At 36.5% G+C, this 20350-nt stretch overlaps 1 protein-coding gene across 1 annotated transcript in view; it reads left to right on the top strand.

The window, feature by feature from the left end:
• The window catches only part of ADAM9 (ADAM metallopeptidase domain 9), a 92883-nt gene extending 75212 nt beyond the window's left edge, over positions 1-17671 (top strand). Inside the window, exons 17-22 of the mRNA XM_020876267.2 lie at positions 2054-2134; positions 2377-2482; positions 7226-7367; positions 9028-9115; positions 14688-14755; positions 16297-17671. Coding sequence (XP_020731926.2) covers positions 2054-2134; positions 2377-2482; positions 7226-7367; positions 9028-9115; positions 14688-14755; positions 16297-16396 — 585 coding nt within the window. The 3' untranslated portion in view covers positions 16397-17671. The remainder of the gene's footprint in view (positions 1-2053; positions 2135-2376; positions 2483-7225; positions 7368-9027; positions 9116-14687; positions 14756-16296) is intronic.
• The last annotated feature ends 2679 nt before the right edge of the window (positions 17672-20350 follow it).

Below are 20350 nucleotides of genomic sequence, written 5' to 3'. Positions count from 1 at the left end.
TTAATTCTTTGGCCACTGTGTACTTTTCTTGATGTCCTGTAACTTAAATCCTGTCATGTAAAGTTAGCAATACTTAAATACTGTGATATAAAGGTAATACATTGTATGTTACCTGAGGGACTAAGAGAGAAGAAAAAGGTATTTGATACATGTACACACACACATGTTTATAACAAAGTGAGGGAATGGTCATGATAATTACAGTTTTCATTTCTGTAATATAGTTATAGCTGATGTTATATTTGTTTTTTGTTTTTGGCCGCACCATGCGGCTTATGGTATCTTAGTTCCCCAACCAGGAATCGAACCCATGCTTCCTGTAGTGGAAGCACAGAGACTTTACCACTGGACCACTGGGAAAGTCCCTATAGCTGGTATTTTTTAACTGTCTTCTTCCCTAATTCTTTATTCTCTTTGTTTTCAGCAAGGACTTCAGCTGGTTAGGGTTCTTTACTTGGCAGGATGCTGTAAAACCTTCTTTCCTGAAGGCTCTAGACTGTTAGTCCTGTCAGGATTGGGTGGTTGTAGTTTTCTACTGGTCTTTATAATGGTCATACTAAGAAACACCCTAAGGGATCTCCTATATTCCACACATACTCTTCCTTATTTCATTGTGAAGCAACAGTCCAGTTTTCCCTTGGGAATGGATCAGTCACGTCAGTCCACAGTAACTTCCTTCTTTGTTCATTCAGAGGCCTGAGGAATCTGAAGTGAGTGGGTGGCAGTCTTAACTTCCAGTTCAGTGGAATCACTGACGTGTTTCCTAATGGAAACATTCTTCCCTCTAGAATTAAGACTTTTAGATTAACTATAGAGCATAAAGTCGTGGGAGCAGGGAGCAAACATTTTGCTAGTGGGTCACTAAGAGAAATAGTGAGTGGTGCCACTCCACTTCCACACCTTGGTTCCTGGACCTCTGTCTTATACAAGCAGACACATAAAAGTAATCGTTACAGTCAGTTAGAACAAGTTATTGCAAGTTCAGAGTGAAAATATGAATTGGAAAAAAACCTATAAAAGATGCTGGATTGCAATATTCTTTTATCCTGTTTGTCTGCCAATTTCTCTCAAAATATAAAGGAGCTAGTTAGGGATAGATTCCAAAGTGTGAAGTATGTGAGACTGCATCAGTAGATAAAAATTTCAACAGGTTTTGAAAAATTGAAAGAGGAAAGAAAGTGGTTTGCCAGAGTAGTAGGACCTACAACTTACAGTGCAGACTGATAGAGTGTGAACAAAGAGCCTGTATCTTAGCCTGGCAGAACCCTAAACAGATTGGTGATTTGGAAACAATGGTTATAGCTGAGAGGGGTGGGGGAAAACATGATATTGAAAATGGACTTACATTTAGTCAATTGATGGAGAAGCTAGTCATTCTTCTGTCTGTCTGCTTCTCCTGTCTTGTCAACAAAGCAACGAGTTGCCTATTACCCTAGGAGCAGGTTGGAGATGAGAAGATAAGATTTTTGATGTTAGTTGGTCATCCTCCTCAGAGATGTCTGTCTCTCTGTCCTAACCCTAGTACACTGTTCATCTTCATGCGTGTATAACCGAACTATAGATTTATTGTTATATAAAGTTGGAGGATTTTGTGAGGAAGCTGAACAGAAAGATTGAAACAGAAAAATGAGAGAAAAGATGAAAGGCTGCAAGGGTAAAAAGATTTTAAAATCCAACTAATTTAAATCTCTAAAGAAAGAAAACATAAATGAATAGTTGTGGAGTTTCAGAGCCTTTTCTATAGTAGTGGGATTATCTCTGTCTGATTTGAAAAAATCCATTTGTGAATATTTTACTTTAGATTTTCACATATATATTTGTATAGAAGGATAGATTATAGTTTTGTTTTAGGCCTTTGTGTCATCTTTGTCCTTTTTGATTGTTAGTTCTATGTCAGTTAATTTCATCAAATATGCAGTATGGGAATTAACTGTTCCTTAAAAGTATGAAAGAGTTCACCACTGAAATCATCTACACCCAGGTCTTTTTTCTCCCCTGGCTAGTTTACTAATGTGTTCAAGTTTTCTTTACTCACTAATTCTTTTTCTTTCAGATCTGTAGAAATTTCACATGTGTAAATGCTTCTATTCTGAATTATGACTGTGACATTCAGGAAAAGTGTCATGGACATGGGGTAGGTAATAGTCTCTTTTGGTTTGTTCATGAAAGTAGTGCTTGAATAATGAGAGTTCTCAGTGAGATTTCTTAAGGTTTTTAGATATTGGGGAATTTAGATACCTGATAAATTCTTCATTCTTAAAAAGAATGTCTATGGATTTGCATGAATTTAGTCTTTTCTCTTGGTTTCTATGCTTGAGTTCATGATTTAGAACATCATTCACAATTAATGAAAGTGGTATTTTGATTGTTTTGAAGGTATGTAATAGCAATAAAAATTGTCACTGTGACAATGGCTGGGCTCCCCCCAACTGTGAGACTAAAGGATACGGAGGAAGTGTGGACAGTGGACCTACGTACAACGGCAAGTAGTATAGAGGAAAATGAGTGTGATCTCTCTCTGGTCCATGTCAGAAGTTGGGCATCCTTGTACCATCCCCTCACTTCCCATGTCAGTTAATCTGTTTGTGTCTTTATATTTAAAGTGGGTTTCTCATAGGCAGCATTTAGCTGGGTCTTGGCTTTTTTTTTTTTTTTAAACTCGGCCAGTTTCTGCCTTTTAATTGAGTTGTTTTGGCCAATTATATTTTGTTTGATTGTTGATATGCTTGGGTTTAAATCTAACATAATGATATTTTTCTATCACAGTCTCCCTTCATATGATATTGTGCCATTTCAGGATGCTTCCATTTCTGTCCTCCTGGCTTTTGTACTGTATTATCATACCATGTATGTTTTAAACCTATAGTACATTGTTATCACTTTTGCTTTAAGCAGTTGATTATTTTAAAAAGAAATTTAGATAATAGAAAAGACCTTTATATTTACCCACATAGTTACTATTTCTGGTGCTCTTCTTTTTTGTGTAAAGTCAGATTTCCATGTGGTATCATTCAGTTTCTGCTTGAAGGACTTATTTTCACATTTCTGCCAGTGAAAAATTTACTTTTAGCTTTCTTATATCTGAAAAGGTCTTCATTTTGCCTTCCTTCTTGAGTAATAACTAGGTAAAGAATTCTAAGGTGACAGTTTATACCACTTGTACTTCTTCAAAGATGTTCCTACATTGTCTTCTGACTTGCATTGTTTTTCCTGAGAAATCTGTCATCTTTTTTTGGTCTTCTGTTTGTTGTGTGTCCCCCCCCCCCCCCCCCCCACTCTGGTTGCTAATTAGATTTTATTTCTAATTTTTAGTGTTTGATTATGGTGTGCTTGGGGTTTCTTAAACTTTCTGGATTTGTGCTTTTTTCTTTAAATTTGGGAAAAGTGTGGTCATTATTTCTTCAAATATTTTTTCTTTCTTTTCTTTCTCCATCCCTCAGGGACTCCAATTATATGTATATTTGGCTACTTGGAGTTCTTTCACTTCTCAGTGTTTTGCCTTGATTAAAAAAAATTCTTTATTCTTTGTGTTTAATTTTGCATGGTTTCTATTATTTTCTTCAAGTTTACTCTTCTTCTGTGATGTCTGATCTGCTATTAAGTCCATCCAGTGTATTCTTTATCTTTGATGTTGAAGTTTTTATCTCTATAAGTTCTATTTCTCCCTCCCTTTTCTTTTCCTTACTCTCTTTCTTTGTTTCTCTTTCTTTGCCTTCCTTTTTTCTTCTCTCCCACCCCTTCCCTTCCTCCCTTTCTTTCTTCTTTCCTTCTTTTTTATCTTTACGTAGCATGTTCAATCTTTAGCGTCTTGAACATGTAGAATATAGTTATAGTAATATCTAATGTCTTTGTCTACTAATTCTGTCACCTGTATCGTTTCTTAGTTTTTATGAATTAATCTTCTCCTCATTCGGTTCATATTTTTTCTGCTTCTTTGCATGTCTTGTAACTTTTCTACTGAATTCCAGAAACTGAATTTTGCCTGTTGGATAATAGGTATTTGGGGATTTCTGCTGATGAGCTTTGGATGTAAGCCTAAGTGGGCTTAAGTTACTTGGATCTAGTACAGTCCTTTAGAACCTTTTTTAAAGCTCTTTTGGGGGGGACCTGAGCAGCGTTTAGCCTCGGATTGATTTTACCCCATTACTGAGCAAACCCTTTCTGTTTGTTCTATTCAATGCGGTTAACTATGGAGTTTTCCACTAAAAGTGGTAGGAACAGGCATTCTTCCTAGTCCTGTGTGAGTTGTGTGTGGGGTTTGTTCCCACTGATCCTTTCAGGTGATTCTTTCTCTGGCTTCAGGTGATTTCCTTACATGCATACATTGATCAGTTCTCAACTGAGTGTCTGAGGGGAACTCTCTGCAGATCTGTCAAGTTTTGTCTGTGCAGCTTTCTCCTTTCTGGTACTTTGCCTGTGAACTCTAGTTATCTTGGCTTCTTCCTCAACCAGAATCCATTCCTGACCTGAAGGAAACCACTGGAGTTTTCCTAGGTTCCCACATCCCTCATCACAATCTGTTAACTTTCCCTAGGCAGCAAACTGGGGCAATTGTAGAGCTCACTTTGTAAAGCTCTAAGGGATCACTGCTCTTCATTGCCATATGTCCAATGTTGTGAAAATCATTGCTTTAAGTATTTTGCTTGTTTTTTTTTGGTTGCTATAGCTAGCAGGATAAATCTGGCCCCTGTTACCCCATTTTGGCTAGAAGTGGAAGTTAGAACTATACATTTGAATTCATTGATGGATTGTGTTACGACTTGACTTAGCTGTTATCTAATTATTTGACATTTAGGTTGTTTCTAAGTTCTTGATATGCACTGATGACATTGTAGTGTACATCTTAATACTTATACATTTTTCCCAACTGAAGCATAAATTGTCATAATGAGATTATTATATTGAAGGCTATAATCCTTTTTATGGTTCTTGATAAAAATTCCAAATGAGCTTGTGTAATGCCACTGACAGTATGAAGGTGCCAATTTTATTTATTTATTTATTTACTTATTTTTGAAGGTGCCAATTTTAATATAACCTGGCCAGTGATGCTTTAAATTTGGTCTTTTTCTTATTGGATATAAAATGATATATCAAATTGGCTTTAAGTTTTCATATTTTTATTTTTAATTGTGTTGAGTATTTTATGTAGTTTCATATAACTTTTAAAACAAAGTTTTGGTACTTCTACAAATTTAAAATTAGGATTATTTCACAGTTTACCACTTATGTTCATATATATTATATTGTTTCACTGAAGAACATGGAGCAGACAAAATTAATGTTAGTTAATGAATTTTTAAAATTATGAGACTTAAAGTCCATAAGCCACAAAAAATAAGATTGATAAATTTAGCTGCCTTGGAATAATAAAATTATGCATGGAGAAAAGCACTGCACCATAAGACAAATGACAAAATGGGAAAAATAGTGCCAATTTATATCATAGACAAAACTTTTCTCCCTCATAGATAAAGGACTTTTAGAAACTGAGAAGAAAAAAAAAAAACCCTATAGACCAATAGAAGAATAGTTGAAGGACTGAGAAGGAAAAGAAATACAGTATTTCCTTAAATATGAAAAGTTGCTCAAATCATGGTATAAAAAGATAAATCCAAATTAAAATCATATAAGATATAAGTTTTCACCTGCCAGTTTGGCAAAAATGCAGTAGTTTATGGGTGAGGTTGTGAGGAATTCTTGTACATTGCTGGCTAGCATGCTAACTTTTTAAGAAAATTTATCATATTGAAATATAGTTGATTTACAATGTTGTGTTAATTTCTGCTATACAACAAAGTGATTCAGTTATACATATATGAATATATACATTCTTTTTATGTTCTTTTCCATTGTGATTTATTACATGATATTGAATATAGTCTCCTGTGTTATATAGTCAGTTCAGTTCAGTCATCCAGTTGTGTCTGACTTGTTGTAACCCCATGGTCTGCAGCATGCCAGCCTTCCCTGTCCATCACCAACTCCTGGAGCCTGCTCAAACTCATGGCTATTGAGTTGGTGATGCCACCCCACCATCTCATCCTCTGTCGTCCCCTTCTCCTCCTGCCTTCAGTCTTTCTCAGCATCAGGGTCTTTTCTAATTAGTCAGCTCTTTACATCAGGCGTTTATGCAGTATATATATAATAGTTTGCATCTGCTAATCCCAAACTCCCAATCCATCCCCTCCTCCTATCCCTCTTGGCAACCAGAAGTCTGTTCTCTGTGTCTGTGAGTGAGTCTGTTTCTGTTTTGTAGGTAAGTTCATTTCTGTTATATTTTAGTTTCCACATATAAGTGATATCATATGGTATTTGACTTTCTCTTTCTGACTTCCTTCACTTAGTATGATGATCTCTAGGTCTATCCATGTTGCTGCAAATGGCATAATTTCTTTCTGTTTTATAGCTAAGTTGTATTCCATGGTGTTTAAGTGCCATATCTTACTTACCCACTCATCTGTCAGTGAATATTTAGGTTATCTCCATGTTTTGGCTATTGTGAATAAAGCTGTCAAGAATATAGGGGTGCCTGTACCTTTTTGAATTATAGTTTTGTATGGATATATGGCGTGCTAACTTGTAGCTACCACTGTGGTAGACAAGTTGATGATGCCTTTAAAAAACAATGAGTGCATTTGCCCTCTGATACGTCAATTCTACTTTTGGGAAATTATTCTATAGGTACATCTATGTGATATGACATGTATACAAGGCTATTCATTATAATATGTTTTTGTAATAGCAAAGATTGGAAAAATGAAAGTATTAACAGGTACTCACTGACTGAATAAACTACAGGGCATCCTTGCAATGGAGTTTTGTATAGCTGTACAGGAAAAGAGGTGGTGCTCTGTGTATGGTTTGGGAAGATATGTAGTATGGCTAAGTGAAAAAATAATGTGTGGAATGGCATTTATGCCATGCTACCTTTTGTGTAAGAAAGGTTCACAATAAAACATATTTTGTTCTTGCTTATCTTTGCATGAAGAAACACTGTAAGATTATAGAAGAAATTAATAAAAGTGGTTATCTTTAGGAAGGCAGAAATGAAGTGGGTAAGCAGGAGGAGTCAATAAGACTTCTCAGTGTTTTTCAGTTGATATCAGTGTGACTTTTGAACAGTGTGAAAATGAATGTAAAATGTGTCATCATCTAGTATATTATAGTTAATACAAGTTAACTTCTAATTTAATTATCATTAATATAAACTCCTTCTCTCTAGAAACGAATACTGCCTTGAGGGACGGACTCCTGGTATTCTTCTTCCTAATTGTTCCTCTTATTGTATTGGCTGTTTTTGTCTTCATTAAGAGAGACCAGCTACGGAAAAGCTACTGCAGAAGGAAGAGATCACAGACAAATAAGTACTTAGATTATTTTTCTTTTAAATTCTTACTAAGTAATTTAATTATGTATGATGATAATCATATCATAGAAGATAGTTTAAAACTAGGATTCTGGTTTATCTCTCTATTCTTTTGACATGATGAGCAGGAATTAAAGGGTAAGTGGTGACTCAGCCACCTCTTATAATGGTGAGGGATAAGGGTTATGATGACACCAACCTGTATACTACTGAAAATGGCCCCTAGGCTTCATTTTACTTGACTTTGATTTCTGATAGTGGGGTAAGTAGAATTTGGGGCTACAACTTCTGATTTGTACGCCATTAAAATTTTTTCTTCCTTGTCTATTTCCAATATCAGTTCTCCTAGAAGTATTCAAGTCTGTTTTAAAAAAAGATTTTATGAATCATCAGCTTTTAGAAAATAATCTTTGATAAAGAAAGGGTTGTCATAATTCAGACACCTGACATTTCTAGTCTACATGTTGGACTCTTGTACTGCTGTCTCTCAACAATCATTTCTAATACATTGGCATTAGAATGTAGCATGTGTTAGCATGGACCTTGTAGTCAGACCTAAGTTCAAGTTCTAGCAAAGCTATCATTTGCTAGAATTATGAACAGAAATAATAAGTATCTGAGCCTTGCTTTACATCCTCTACAATGAGAATAATAATATTACCTATCTCTGGAGGGCTTCATGTGAGGATTAAATAAGGAAATATTAACAAATAAAACCCATAGCACAATGCAGTTACCTGATAGCTAGTTTTTATTATAGTAATGATTCCAAAATGTTCATATCTTGCCTGGCATGCTCACCTTTACTTCATTGCCCTATTTCTCACTTACCTCACTTAAAAACTGCATAATATTTTCCTAGAGAATCTTCATGTTAGCTTTATTTTTTTAATGTGTTCTAAAACAGACGTAGATTTCTTTTTGTTTTTAAAATACAGTTTATTGAGACATATGCCTCTACCCCCCCCCCCCCCCTTTTTTGACCACATAGAGTGGTTTGGAAGGATCTTGATTCCCTAAGCAGGGATTGAACCTGGGCTCCTAGCAATGAAAGCACCAAGTCCTAACCACTGGATTGCCAGGGTCTTCCCCAGATTTATCTTTCTATCCTTTCTTGCTCTTAACTTTCTTTCACACTTCAGACTGACCAATCCATGTAGATAATTCTCCAGTCTGCATCTCTGAAATTTTAGTTTCATAGCAATAGCTGTCTCCTGTACCTAGCTTACTTACTGTCCTTTTGGCAATGTCTAACTCTTAGCTGACATCTTTCCAGCCAGCTTGTTTTGCTTCTCTTGGACTTCCTGATATTCAGAGTGACTACTTTAGACCTAAGAATATTATTTTACTAGTCTCTGATTTCAGGAAGACTTGAGGAGTCTGAGAACACTGGCCCAATTGTCTAAATTTTTTCTTAGTATTTCAGTTTATTTAATTGTAAAATGAGATTAATAAAACTTTCTAGTACTCTAAGGATTAAAACTGGATGAGAACTATTAAAAATGCCATATGAATTTTAGCTGTCATCATGATCATCACCACTGCCACAGCCAGTATCATTCTTCTGTATTTGGGAAAATACAAATCTATGTATTAATACTATGTCATGCAGAAATGTCTTAATCTTAATTTAGCTCAAAAGTAATTGTATCTTTCAGATCAGGTGGCAAAAATCAAGCAAAAGATTCTAGACAGCCAGCGAGTGTTCCTGGACCTGCTTCTTCAGTGACTCCTCCTAGAAACGTTGTAAGTTTAAATGAAAAATTTTTTTCCTTTATTATATTATGGTACCACACTTTAGGGCTTCCCTGGTAGCTCAGCTGGTAAAAAATCTGCCTGCAATGTGGGAGACCTGGGTTTAATTCCTGGGTTGGAAAGATCCCCTGAGGAGGGCATGGCAACCCACTCCAGGTATTCTTGCCTGGAGAATCTCCATGGATAGAGGAGCCTGGCAGGCTACATTCCATGGGGTCACAGAGTCGGACATGACTGAGCAACTGAGCTCAGCACATCACATTTTTAAAGCTTAAAAAATTTTTACATAATATCCTAGGCGGTGAAGTGGTAAAGAATCTGCCTGCCAGTGCAGGAGACACAGCAGAGTTGGGTTTGATCCCTGGGTCAGGAAGATCTCCTGGAGTAGGAGATGGCAACTCACTCAATATTCTTGCCTGGAGAATCCCATAGACAGGAGCCTGGTGGGTTACAGTCCGTGGGATTGCAAGGAGTTGGACACAACTGAGTGACTGAGCATGCACACATAGGAATACAAATAAAAGAATTTAGGAATGTGGTCTGCAGATGGCTGCTGGGTTAGTTAATGGAATAGCACTAGGGTCCCTGGCTTAGAGGAGATGGGAGGAAAACATTAGACATTGAGAATGTCTTGCCTTGAAACCAAGCCTAGAAAATGACCTGGGTTTTATGCTGTCACTGTTTTTTCCCATGTCTGCCATCTTTCTGTTTTCAATACCTGGCTTCCCCAGGGCATCTAACTAAAGATCTGGTCCTGAGCTCCTGGAATAATAGGTCTAGTTGTCTCAGCAATGAGACCAGCAATCACTGTCCTTTGGAGTGTATTAGGGAGTATTGGGATAATAATATACTTTTTCTAATATGCATATATCCCTAAGAAATAACAAAATATTGCTTTATCTGCTTTTAAACACTGTATAATGTTTTGTTTGCTATCTTACACATGTATCTGCATCATGCTTTTCCCCCCTTAACATTGCTTTGTGGTTTATCTCTTATCAATAGATGTAGCTCTAATGCGTTCATTTTCACTGTTGATATTATATTACATAAATTTCACACAGTTTAAAAATCCATTTTTCTTTTACCAGTTTCCAATGGTTCATTATTACAAATAAAACTGAGATGAACATTCTGTATGTTACTCATGCATCTGTGTGAGTTCTAGGGTGGTACTAGTACAGTAAATTTTATGTTATATTAAATAAAATTAAGAATTCTATTCCTCATTGACATTTTAGATGCTCAGTAGATCACCTGTGGCCACTATTGTAGGGGCACCATAGGCATAGAATGTTTGCATCGTTACGGAAAACTCTTATTAGAGAGCTCTGATATAGGGATATACCAAAGTTAAATTGCTGGGTTGAAAGATATTTGAATATTTACTTGAAAATGTCAAATTGTTTTCCAAAAGGATTATACCATTGGGTGATTGCATTGTCAGTTGTGTATGAGCATTCTTGTCAAAGTAAATTTTGGCAGCATTTGGTACTGTAAGACTTTTAAAGTCTTTCCAATTACACGGAGGTTAAATGATTAGATATGCTTCTAAAATGGAAGGATATGTATGGAATCTCCCTGTTCTCCCTTTCTTTTGTGAAAAAGAAACAAAAACTGTTATGCCCTTTTCCCTTAACCATAAGTCTCGGGGATTTTCCCATATTTCTACATATATAGGATGATCACACAGTCCCTATATATACAAGTTAGAAATTATGTAATATATAATTTTTTGTCTTTGACATTTTTTTTCCTTTTATGTTGTGCTAAAATATACATGTGATAAAAGTTGCCATTTTGACCATTTTTAAATATACAGTTCAGTGGCATTAATTACATTCACAGTGTTGTGTAATCATCACTGCTGTCTATTTCTAAAACTTTTTCTTTACCCCAGACAGAAACTCTGAATCCATGAAGCAGTAATTTCCCATCCCTGATGCCCCCACTGTTCTACTTTTTAAAAATTGAGATAAAATAGACATCATAGAGAAGGAAAGGGCAACCCATTCCAGTACTCTTGCCTGTGCCTGGAGAATCCCATGGACAAAGGAGCCTGGCGGGCTACAGTCTGTGGGGTCGCAAAGAGTTGGACACGACTGAGCGGCTTTCACATTCACACAGACATATCACAGACTTCCTTTGTGGTTCAGCTGATAAAGAATCTCCTTACAATGAGGGAGACCTGGGTTTGATCCTTGGGTTGGGAAGATCCCCTGGAGAAGGGAAAGGCTACCCACTCTAGTATCCTGGCCTGGAGAATTCCATGGACTGTATAGTCCAGGGGGTTGCAAAGGGTTGGACACAACTGAGTGCCTTTCACTTTCACTTTCAGACATATCACATTATATAAATTTCAGGTGTACAACGTGGTTCAATATTTGTATACAATATGAAATGAGCACCGCAGTAAGTCTCATTAACATCCATGTTGTACATAGGTACACATTTTTTTTCTTTGTGATAAGAAGTTTTAAGATTTACTCTCTTAGGAGTTTTCAAATATGCAGTGAAGTATTATTACCTATAGTCACCATGCTGTACCTTACATCCCTATGACTTGTTTTATAACTGGAAGTTATTATTATTATTTTTTTCATTTATTTTTATTAGTTGGAGGCTAATTACAATATTGTAGTGGTTTTTGTCATACACTGACATGAATCAGCCATGGATTTACATGTATTCCCCATCCCGATCCCCCCTCCCACCTCCCTCTCTACCCGCTCCCTCTGGGTCTTCCCAGTGCACCAGGCCCGAGCACTTGTCTCATGCACCCAACCTGGGCTGGTGATCTGTTTCACCCTTGATAATATACATATTTCGATGCTGTTCTCTCGAAACATCCCACCATCACCTTCTCCCACAGAGTCCAAAAGTCTGTTCTGCACATCTGTGTCTCTTTTTCTGTTTTGCATATAGGGTTATCATTACCATCTTTCTAAATTCCATATATATGTGTTAGTATACCGTAATGGTCTTTATCTTTCTGGCTTACTTCACTCTGTATAATGGGCTCCAGTTTTATCCATCTCATTAGAACTGATTCAAATGAATTCTTTTTAATGGCTGAGTAATATTCCATGGTATATATGTACCACAACTTCCTTATCCATTTGTCTGCTGATGGGCATCTAGGTTGCTTCCATGTCCTGGCTATTATAAACAGTGCTGCGATGAACATTGGGGTGCATGTGTCTCTTTCAGATCTGGTTTCCTCGGTGTGTATGCCCAGAAGTGGTATTGCTGGGTCATATGGCAGTTCTATTTCCAGTTTTTAAAGAAATCTCCACACTGTTCTCCATAGCGGCTGTACCAGTTTGCATTCCCACCAATAGTGTAAGGGGGTTCCCTTTTCTCCACACCCTCTCCAGCATTTATTGCTTGTAGACTTTTGGATAGCAGCCATCCTGACTGGCGTGTAATGGTACCTCATTGTGGTTTTGATTTGCATTTCTCTGATAATGAGTGATGTTGAGCATCTTTTCATGTTTGTTAGCCATCTGTATGTCTTCTTTGGAGAAATGTCTGTTCAGTTCTTTGGCCCATTTTTTGATTGGGTCATTTATTTTTCTGGAATTGAGCTGCAGGAGTTGCTTGTATATTTTTGAGATTAATCCTTTGTCTGTTGCTTCGTTTGCTATTATTTTCTCCCAATCTGAGGGCTGTCTTTTCACCTTGCTTATAGTTTCCTTTGTTGTGCAAAAGCTTTTAAGTTTCATTAGGTCGCATTTGTTTATTTTTGCTTTTGTTTCTAAAATTCTGGGAGGTGGGTCATAGAGGATCCTGCTGTGATTTATGTCGGAGAGTGTTTTGCCTATGTTCTCCTCTAGGAGTTTTATAGTTTCTGGTCTTATGTCTAGATCTTTAATCCATTTTGAGTTTATTTTTGGGTATGGTGTTAGAAAGTGTTCTAGTTTCATTCTTTTACAAGTGGTTGACCAGTTTTCCCAGCACCACTTGTTAAAGAGGTTGTCTTTTTTTCATTGTGTATCCTTGCCTCCTTTGTCGAAGATAAGATGTCCATAGGTTCGTGGATTTATCTCTGGGCTTTCTATTCTGTTCCATTGATCTATATTTCTGTCTTTGTGCCAGTACCATACTGTCTTGATGACTGTGGCTTTGTAGTAGATCCTGAAGTCGGGCAGGCTGATTCCTCCAGTTCCATTCTTCTTTCTCAAGTTTACTTTGGCTATTTGAGGTTTTTTGTATTTCCATACAAATTGTGAAATTATTTGTTCTAGTTCTGTGAAAAATACCGTTGGTAGCTTGATAGGGATTGCATTGAATCTATAGATTGCTTTGGGTAGTATAGCCATTTTGGCAATATTGATTCTTCCAATCCATGAACACAGTATGTTTCTCCATCTGTTTGTGTCCTCTTTGATTTCTTTCATCAGTGTTTTATAGTTTTCTATGTATGGGTCTTTTGTTTCTTTAGGTAGATATACTCCTAAGTATTTTATTCTTTTTGTTGCAATGGTGAATGGTATTGTTTCCTTAATTTCTCTTTCTGTTTTCTCATTGTTAGTGTATAGGAATGCAAGAGATTTCTGTGTGTTAATTTTATATCCTGCAACTTTACTATATTCGCTGATTAGCTCTAGTAATTTTCTGGTAGAGTCTTTAGGGTTTTCTATGTAGAGGATCATGTTGGAAGTTATCTTTTAACCGCCTTCATCTGGTTTTACCCATCTCCCTCTCTGCCCTCTGTCAGTCTCCAATTTGTTCTCTATATCTAAGCATTTGGTGTTTTTTTGTTTATTTTTAGATTCCACATATAAGTGAGATCAAACAATATTTGTCCTTCTCTGTCTGACTCATTTCACTTAGCCTGAATGCCCGTAGTCCATCCATGTTGTCACAAATGGCAAGATGTCGTTTTGTTTGGTGGTTGAATAATATCCGTATATATGTACATGTGTTTGCCACAGATGGACCCTTAGACTCTTCCATATGTTGGCTATCATAATTAATGCTGCAGTGAACATGGGGTGTAGATAATTATACAAGTTAGTGTTTCATTTTCTTTGGATAAATACCCAGAAGTAGAATTACTGGATCATATGGTAGTCATGTTTTTAATAGTTTGAGGAACCTTCATACTGTTTTCTGTGGTAGCTGTACCAATTTACATTCACATCAACAGTGCACAAAAGTTCCCTGATTTCCACATTGAAATCAAGGGTATTTGAAAATTAGTGGTATTTACAGTACCAGTTAGGTAACTGTGTATGTTTGGCAATACATTTTTGGAAGGTTTTATTTAAAATATATTGACCTAGGAAATTTTAATATGTTAACTTTTAACTAATGGAGTTGATAAGGGCCAAGATAATACTTTGTTATTATTGAATTTAAAAACTATAGCTTAAAAAGATTAAATATTCTACACTCAGTAGCAAAGATATGTTGAATAAGCAAAATATTTTAAATGTTGACTTATCAGTCATCTATTCATTGATTTTTAAATAGATTATTTTTACGTGGAAAATAACCTATATAGAAAATATATTGATGAGTACATTGTGGTAATAACTTTTTTTTTTTTTCTTTTTAGCCTATACAGACAAACAGATTTCCAGTACCAACTTATGGAGCCAGGCAGCCTCAGCAGTACCCATCAAGGTCTGAAGTGAATTCACTTAGATTACTTGATCAGGGTTAATGTCTCAATAGTTCCCTTGTATTTTAATTTGATTTATGACATGGTATTTATTACCAACAGTATAGATATAGCACAGTTTGCAGAAAAGCTTCTAAGAGGTTTTATTTAAGTTTTGTCATATTAATGCAGTGTCAGAATGAAATTTTAAAGAGGCCCCAAGAAGACACTGAACAGCTGCTGTAGCCTCTGGTATCCATAAGATTCAGAAGCAAGGACCTTTATAATAACCAGCAATGGCAAATCACATAGGTTTGACCAGACCTCCCATTAGGAACAGCTAGAAAAGCTAGACAATAGAAGAAAACATGAAGGCATCAGAAAACTACTAAAGAAGTGAAGGGTTATTTTTTAAGGTCCAGGAGAGGAAGGCATTCCAGAGATGACCTCAGCTTTTGGAACCAATTTTCTGTCCTAGATAGTATCTACCTGTTCTGCATGGGCGAGGATAGAAAGCTGTGGAGAGCTTTCAACAAACTAGGGCTGAGGGGACAAAAAATGGAGCCCTGCCAGGGAGATGGTACTCTAGCAAATATCCTAGGCTTTGTGTTAGGACCCAGGGGCAAGGGTGAATCAGACCCTCAACTTATTTCCTACAGGTTTGGTTGTTTTTTTTTCACTGTTTGCCCCCAATTTAAAATAGCTTAGTTGGTAAAGAGTCCTTCTGCAGTGCAGGAGACGCTGGTTTGATTCCTGGGTCATGAAGATCCGCTGGAGAAGGGATAGGCTACCCATTCCAATATTCTTGGGCTTCCCTGGTGGCTCAGCTGGTAAAGAATCTGCCAGCTGGTAAAGAGACCTGGGTTTGATCCCTGGATTGGGAAGATCCCCTGGAGAAGGGAAAGGCTACCCTCTCTAGGATTCTGGCCTGGAGAATTCCATGGACTCTGTAGTCAATGGGTTGCAAAGAGTCAGACATGACTGAACAACTTTCACTATCTCAATTTAAAAAGCCAGACATACAAGAAAAGAAAATGTAACTAAAACCAAGAAAATGAACTCAGAGGGTATCCAGTTAATAGAGTTTATTAGGTACAGACTTTAAAGTAACTATGATGATCATATCACAGAATTAATAGTCAAGATTGAGAATTTCGCACAGAACTAGATGTGCTGAACTTAAAACCCTAAAAAAGAATCAAATGGAAATTCTGGAACTGAAAAGCACAAGAAAAATGAAGGACTCAATGTACGGGCTTAGCATCAACAAGGAGAAGATTTTATTATATTTTCCGTTGCATAAAATACATCTCACCCCTCCCTGCCCCCAAAAAGCCCTTCAAATTACAATTGAATTGCACACTGAGTAGTGTCCTCCAGTATAATCTTTATTATGCAGTAAGAATGCACTGAAATCCAAGTGAACATCAGGCGAAGAATATATAAATTGTGAGACAGATGCTCACCAGGTAAAATTCAGTGATGGTTTTAAGAATGGTGTTATGAATGTAGCTTTATTTCAGTTGAGACATGGGATTAACTGTCTTTTTTTACCTCTTCACAGGCCACCTCCACCACAGCCCAAAGAATCGTTTCAGGGAAATTTAGCTCCTGCTCGTCCTGCTCCTCCACCTCCACCTCCTTTGTATAGTTCCCTCACTTGATTTTTTTTTTAGCCTTTCATTTTGCAGACATCTTCAGGGAACTGAGCTAATACTTTTTTTTTCCTGATATTTTCTTGAAAGGCCTTTCTTCCTGCTGCAATTATGAATGAAAACAAAATACCACAAAACAGACTTTATTAATACAGAAAAGCAGAACTTGAGTAGTGGGAAATGAGAAATAGAAGAAATGCAGTAAAGCCAGGGAATTTAGAATAACATTTTCATTTCCATTACTGAATACATTTTATTCAGTCATCTGTGAGGTTAATGCACCTGACATGAATTATGTTATTTTAATTATGTTATTATAATGATTCTCAAATTAACTGTATTGTTTCAAGTTTTGTCATTATGTGCTTAAATGTAACTCTGAATTTTGACCTTAGTTATCACTAGTGTAGTTTCTGGTTGAACATGTAATAATCTAATACCTGTGAAAACTAATTAGCTGCCAATTAATATCTAATATTTTTAATCTTGCACAAATAATTATCATACATTAGAATTTTGTGTATCTCATTCACTACATGAATAAAGGAATACTTTGTATTCAGAAGAATGCACAAAATACACAATTAAGATGATATAATGCTATTTAAAAAGTGCAAAAACATACTAAAAGTGTGTATGTGTATACATACACACAGTTGTTATCTTCCATTTTTACGAACATTCTATGGATAAATGTTCTATGGATTCTATGGATAATAGATTCCATGGATCTATCTATGGATAATGAATATTAGCCAAGTTAATTTAAAAATAGAACTTCTATTATGAATCATGTTAAAACATAGCATCCTTTTACAATAGCATCATTTTAAATAAATTATAGACTTTAAGGTACGAAGTATTTAATAGAACTAATCAGATATGTTGTTGATTCATAGCTGTAATAAAAAGCAGGAGCAATTATAATATCTTCAATCAGTTGAGCTATCATAAAACCACTTGAGAATCTCATGAGCACTTTAAGTCCAAAATCTGAAACTTCAAAGATTGCTATTAATATACTTTTGAATGTTTACATTTACTAAGGTGTGCTTGATAATGTCTTTGTTGATTCTAATATTTTTCAAGAAATTAGACTGGAGAAAGAAAGAAAAAGTTTTCTTAGATAAGTGCAAGAAAATTAGTGGTATCTGTGAGTTATTGTCTCAGCTGTGATAAAAAGTGAATTTTTACTATGGAAGAAATGGTATGAATGATGAAAATTTAAGCACCTAAAATTTTTTCACAACCTTTCATAATAAAGTTTATTAATAAGTTTAATAACTGAATTTCTTTAGTTTTTTAAAAAATTTTTGGTTTGTGTATATATATACACATACAAACATAAGATTTACAATAAATAAAATACTTGAAATTCTGATTTGTGTTGTCCATTAACTTCTTAAATACTCAGCTATTTATAACCTTATTAATTAAAACATACTAGTTTTAGATAAAACTACTAGTCAAATGTTTACAGATACTATCTCACTAATTTTCAAGACTTCTGGCAAATTGTGAACAAAGGCTTTTTGTTTGAAAAAGCCTTGAAAAACAGATTGGTCTTGAAGAAGACACATATCATAGTCCTCTGAAGATGGTACATTATTTTAACAATCAGGTATATAATAAAAATTGTAAACAATCCCAAATAGTCTTCAGTTTAAACTCTGAATGAATATACAACTAAAAAGTTTTGTGTTTGTCACTGATATAGTTCCAAAATTTTTGCAATTGTAATTCATATCACTGAAATTTTACAGTTGGTAAATATTAACTCTGCAACTTAAAACTTTCTCAGGATTAAATAATTTCTTGGATCTTTGAATGTTTAGGATTTTTTTTTTCTGGCTGCACCACAGGTCGGGTAGGATCTTAGCTCCCTGACCAGGGATTGAATCCATGCCTCCTGCAGTGGAAGCATGCAGTCTTGATTGCTGGACCATGAGGGAATAAGCTATTCTAAAAGATTATTTGATCAGCCTGAACTTCTTTTGCTCTTATGTGCATTTTTACATATTTTATATGCCTTTTTTCCACTTAGGTTTGTCCTTGATTTATCTTGGATTGTTATTTTAAAAGTTGTAAAATTTCTTGGTCATAGATGCCACTTCAAAATTTGAAAATATTAAAAGTATTCTTTGGCATCTGCTAAAGATGTTTTAATAATCAAGGGTAAATTATATGTAAGTTTGGTGTCACTGTATGCCTATGTTCACAGATATTACGTTTTCCCTTTCTGGCAGGCAAATGCCTGGGTCTACTAACCATATAGTTAAGCACAATCCAGGTTTTCTAAGCACAGATCAGATTTTATAAAAGTCTATAAATATTTACTGAAACTACTATCTTGGAAACTACTATCTTGAAACTACTATCTTGGAGGTACCATATTAGATTATGTGCCATATAAATTCTGGATGGGACATGTCTTCCATTATAGAGTCATATACATAAATAAGAATAATGTAAAATCTGCTTTTTAAAAGATTTAAACAGGAAAGAGTAAGGAGGGGAAAACAAATGGGAAACTGAAAATTCATTAAAAATATTTAGCACCAATTAACAAGTCAAAGCATTTACTATAACCGTTCTAATACTGTGAAGTGAGGTGAAATTTACACCCAAAAATAAGTGTTACTATAGCATTGGTTGTTCCTGTTGAGGTGCAAGCTATGTGTATACTATTGACCCTTGAACCAGGTGGGTTTGAACTGCACAGATTGACCTACAAGCGATTTTTTAATTCCCAATAAAAATACAGTGACACTCTGTATCTGCAGGCTTGCATCCGTGGATTCAACCAACTGCAAGTGGCAAAACAGTTCAGTATCCATGGTTGGTCGAATCTGCAGAGATGGAAACCAGAGGGCCAATTTTGGGACTTAAGCATCTGAGCATTTTGGTATCCATGGGGGGTGCTGGAACCAATCTCCCTGTGCATACGGAGAGGCTAACTGTTTTCATCGCCATGTTTCTGCTCATTCCGTTCTTTTTCAGGCTGAAATAAGCTTGTTGAAAGCCTTTGCGTCCGTAAAATCGCGTCTCCAGTGTGAGTTTAGATGCGGGGTTTCTCCAAGTGAATTTTCTGTTCCCACAAGACCTTTTCATTTGTGTACCTGCCATTCTGTTAATTGATGTGAGAGAGAGCTTGTTCTTTGGGATTTGAAAGGAATTAAATTTTGGGGGGCTCCACAATCACTGCAGATGGTGATTACAGCCATGAAATTAAAAGACACTTATTCCTTGGAAGGAAAGTTATGACCAACCTAGATAGCATATTAAAAAGCATTACTTTGCCAACAAAGGTCCGTCTAGTCAAGGCTGTGGTTTTTCCAGTGGTCAGGTATGGATGTGAGAGTTGGACTATGAAGAAAGCTGAGCCCCGAAGAATTGATGCTTTTGAAATGTGGTGTTGGAGAGGACTCTTCAGAGTCCCTTGGACTGCAAGGAGATCCAACCAGTCCATTAGTCCTGGGTGTCCATTGGAAGGGCTGATGTTGAAGCTGAAACTCCCAATACTTTGGCCATCTCATGCGACGAGTTGACTCATTGGAAAATACGTTAATGCTGGGAAGGATTGGGCGCAGGAGAAGGGGATGACAGAGGATGAGATGGCTGGATGGAATCACCGACTCGATGGACATGGGTTTGGGTGGACTCCGGGAGTTGGTGATGGACAGGAAGGCCTGGCGTACTGCGATTCATGGGGTCGCAAAGAGTCGGACACGACCGAGCGACTGAACTGAACTGACTGACAAGAAGCAAAAGGTTTGTGGGAGGACGATGACAGCGACGAAGAGGGCTGGGGTGGTCTGGTACCTTCAGATGAACTGGGGGTTGGAGTGAGGGCACCGGGCCATCGAGAAGGGCGGGCTGTCAGTAAAAGAGCGCAACAGAGGCCAGAACGCAAGGAGCGGTAGAGCCGGCGCGCCCCTCAGGCGACTGGTGGGCGGGGCGTTG

Source organism: Odocoileus virginianus, chromosome 32, assembly GCF_023699985.2.
Source record: "Odocoileus virginianus isolate 20LAN1187 ecotype Illinois chromosome 32, Ovbor_1.2, whole genome shotgun sequence".
NCBI lineage: Eukaryota > Metazoa > Chordata > Mammalia > Artiodactyla > Cervidae > Odocoileus > Odocoileus virginianus.
The sequence above is the reverse complement of the archived record's forward strand: the minus strand, read 5'-3'. Positions and strand labels throughout refer to the sequence as shown.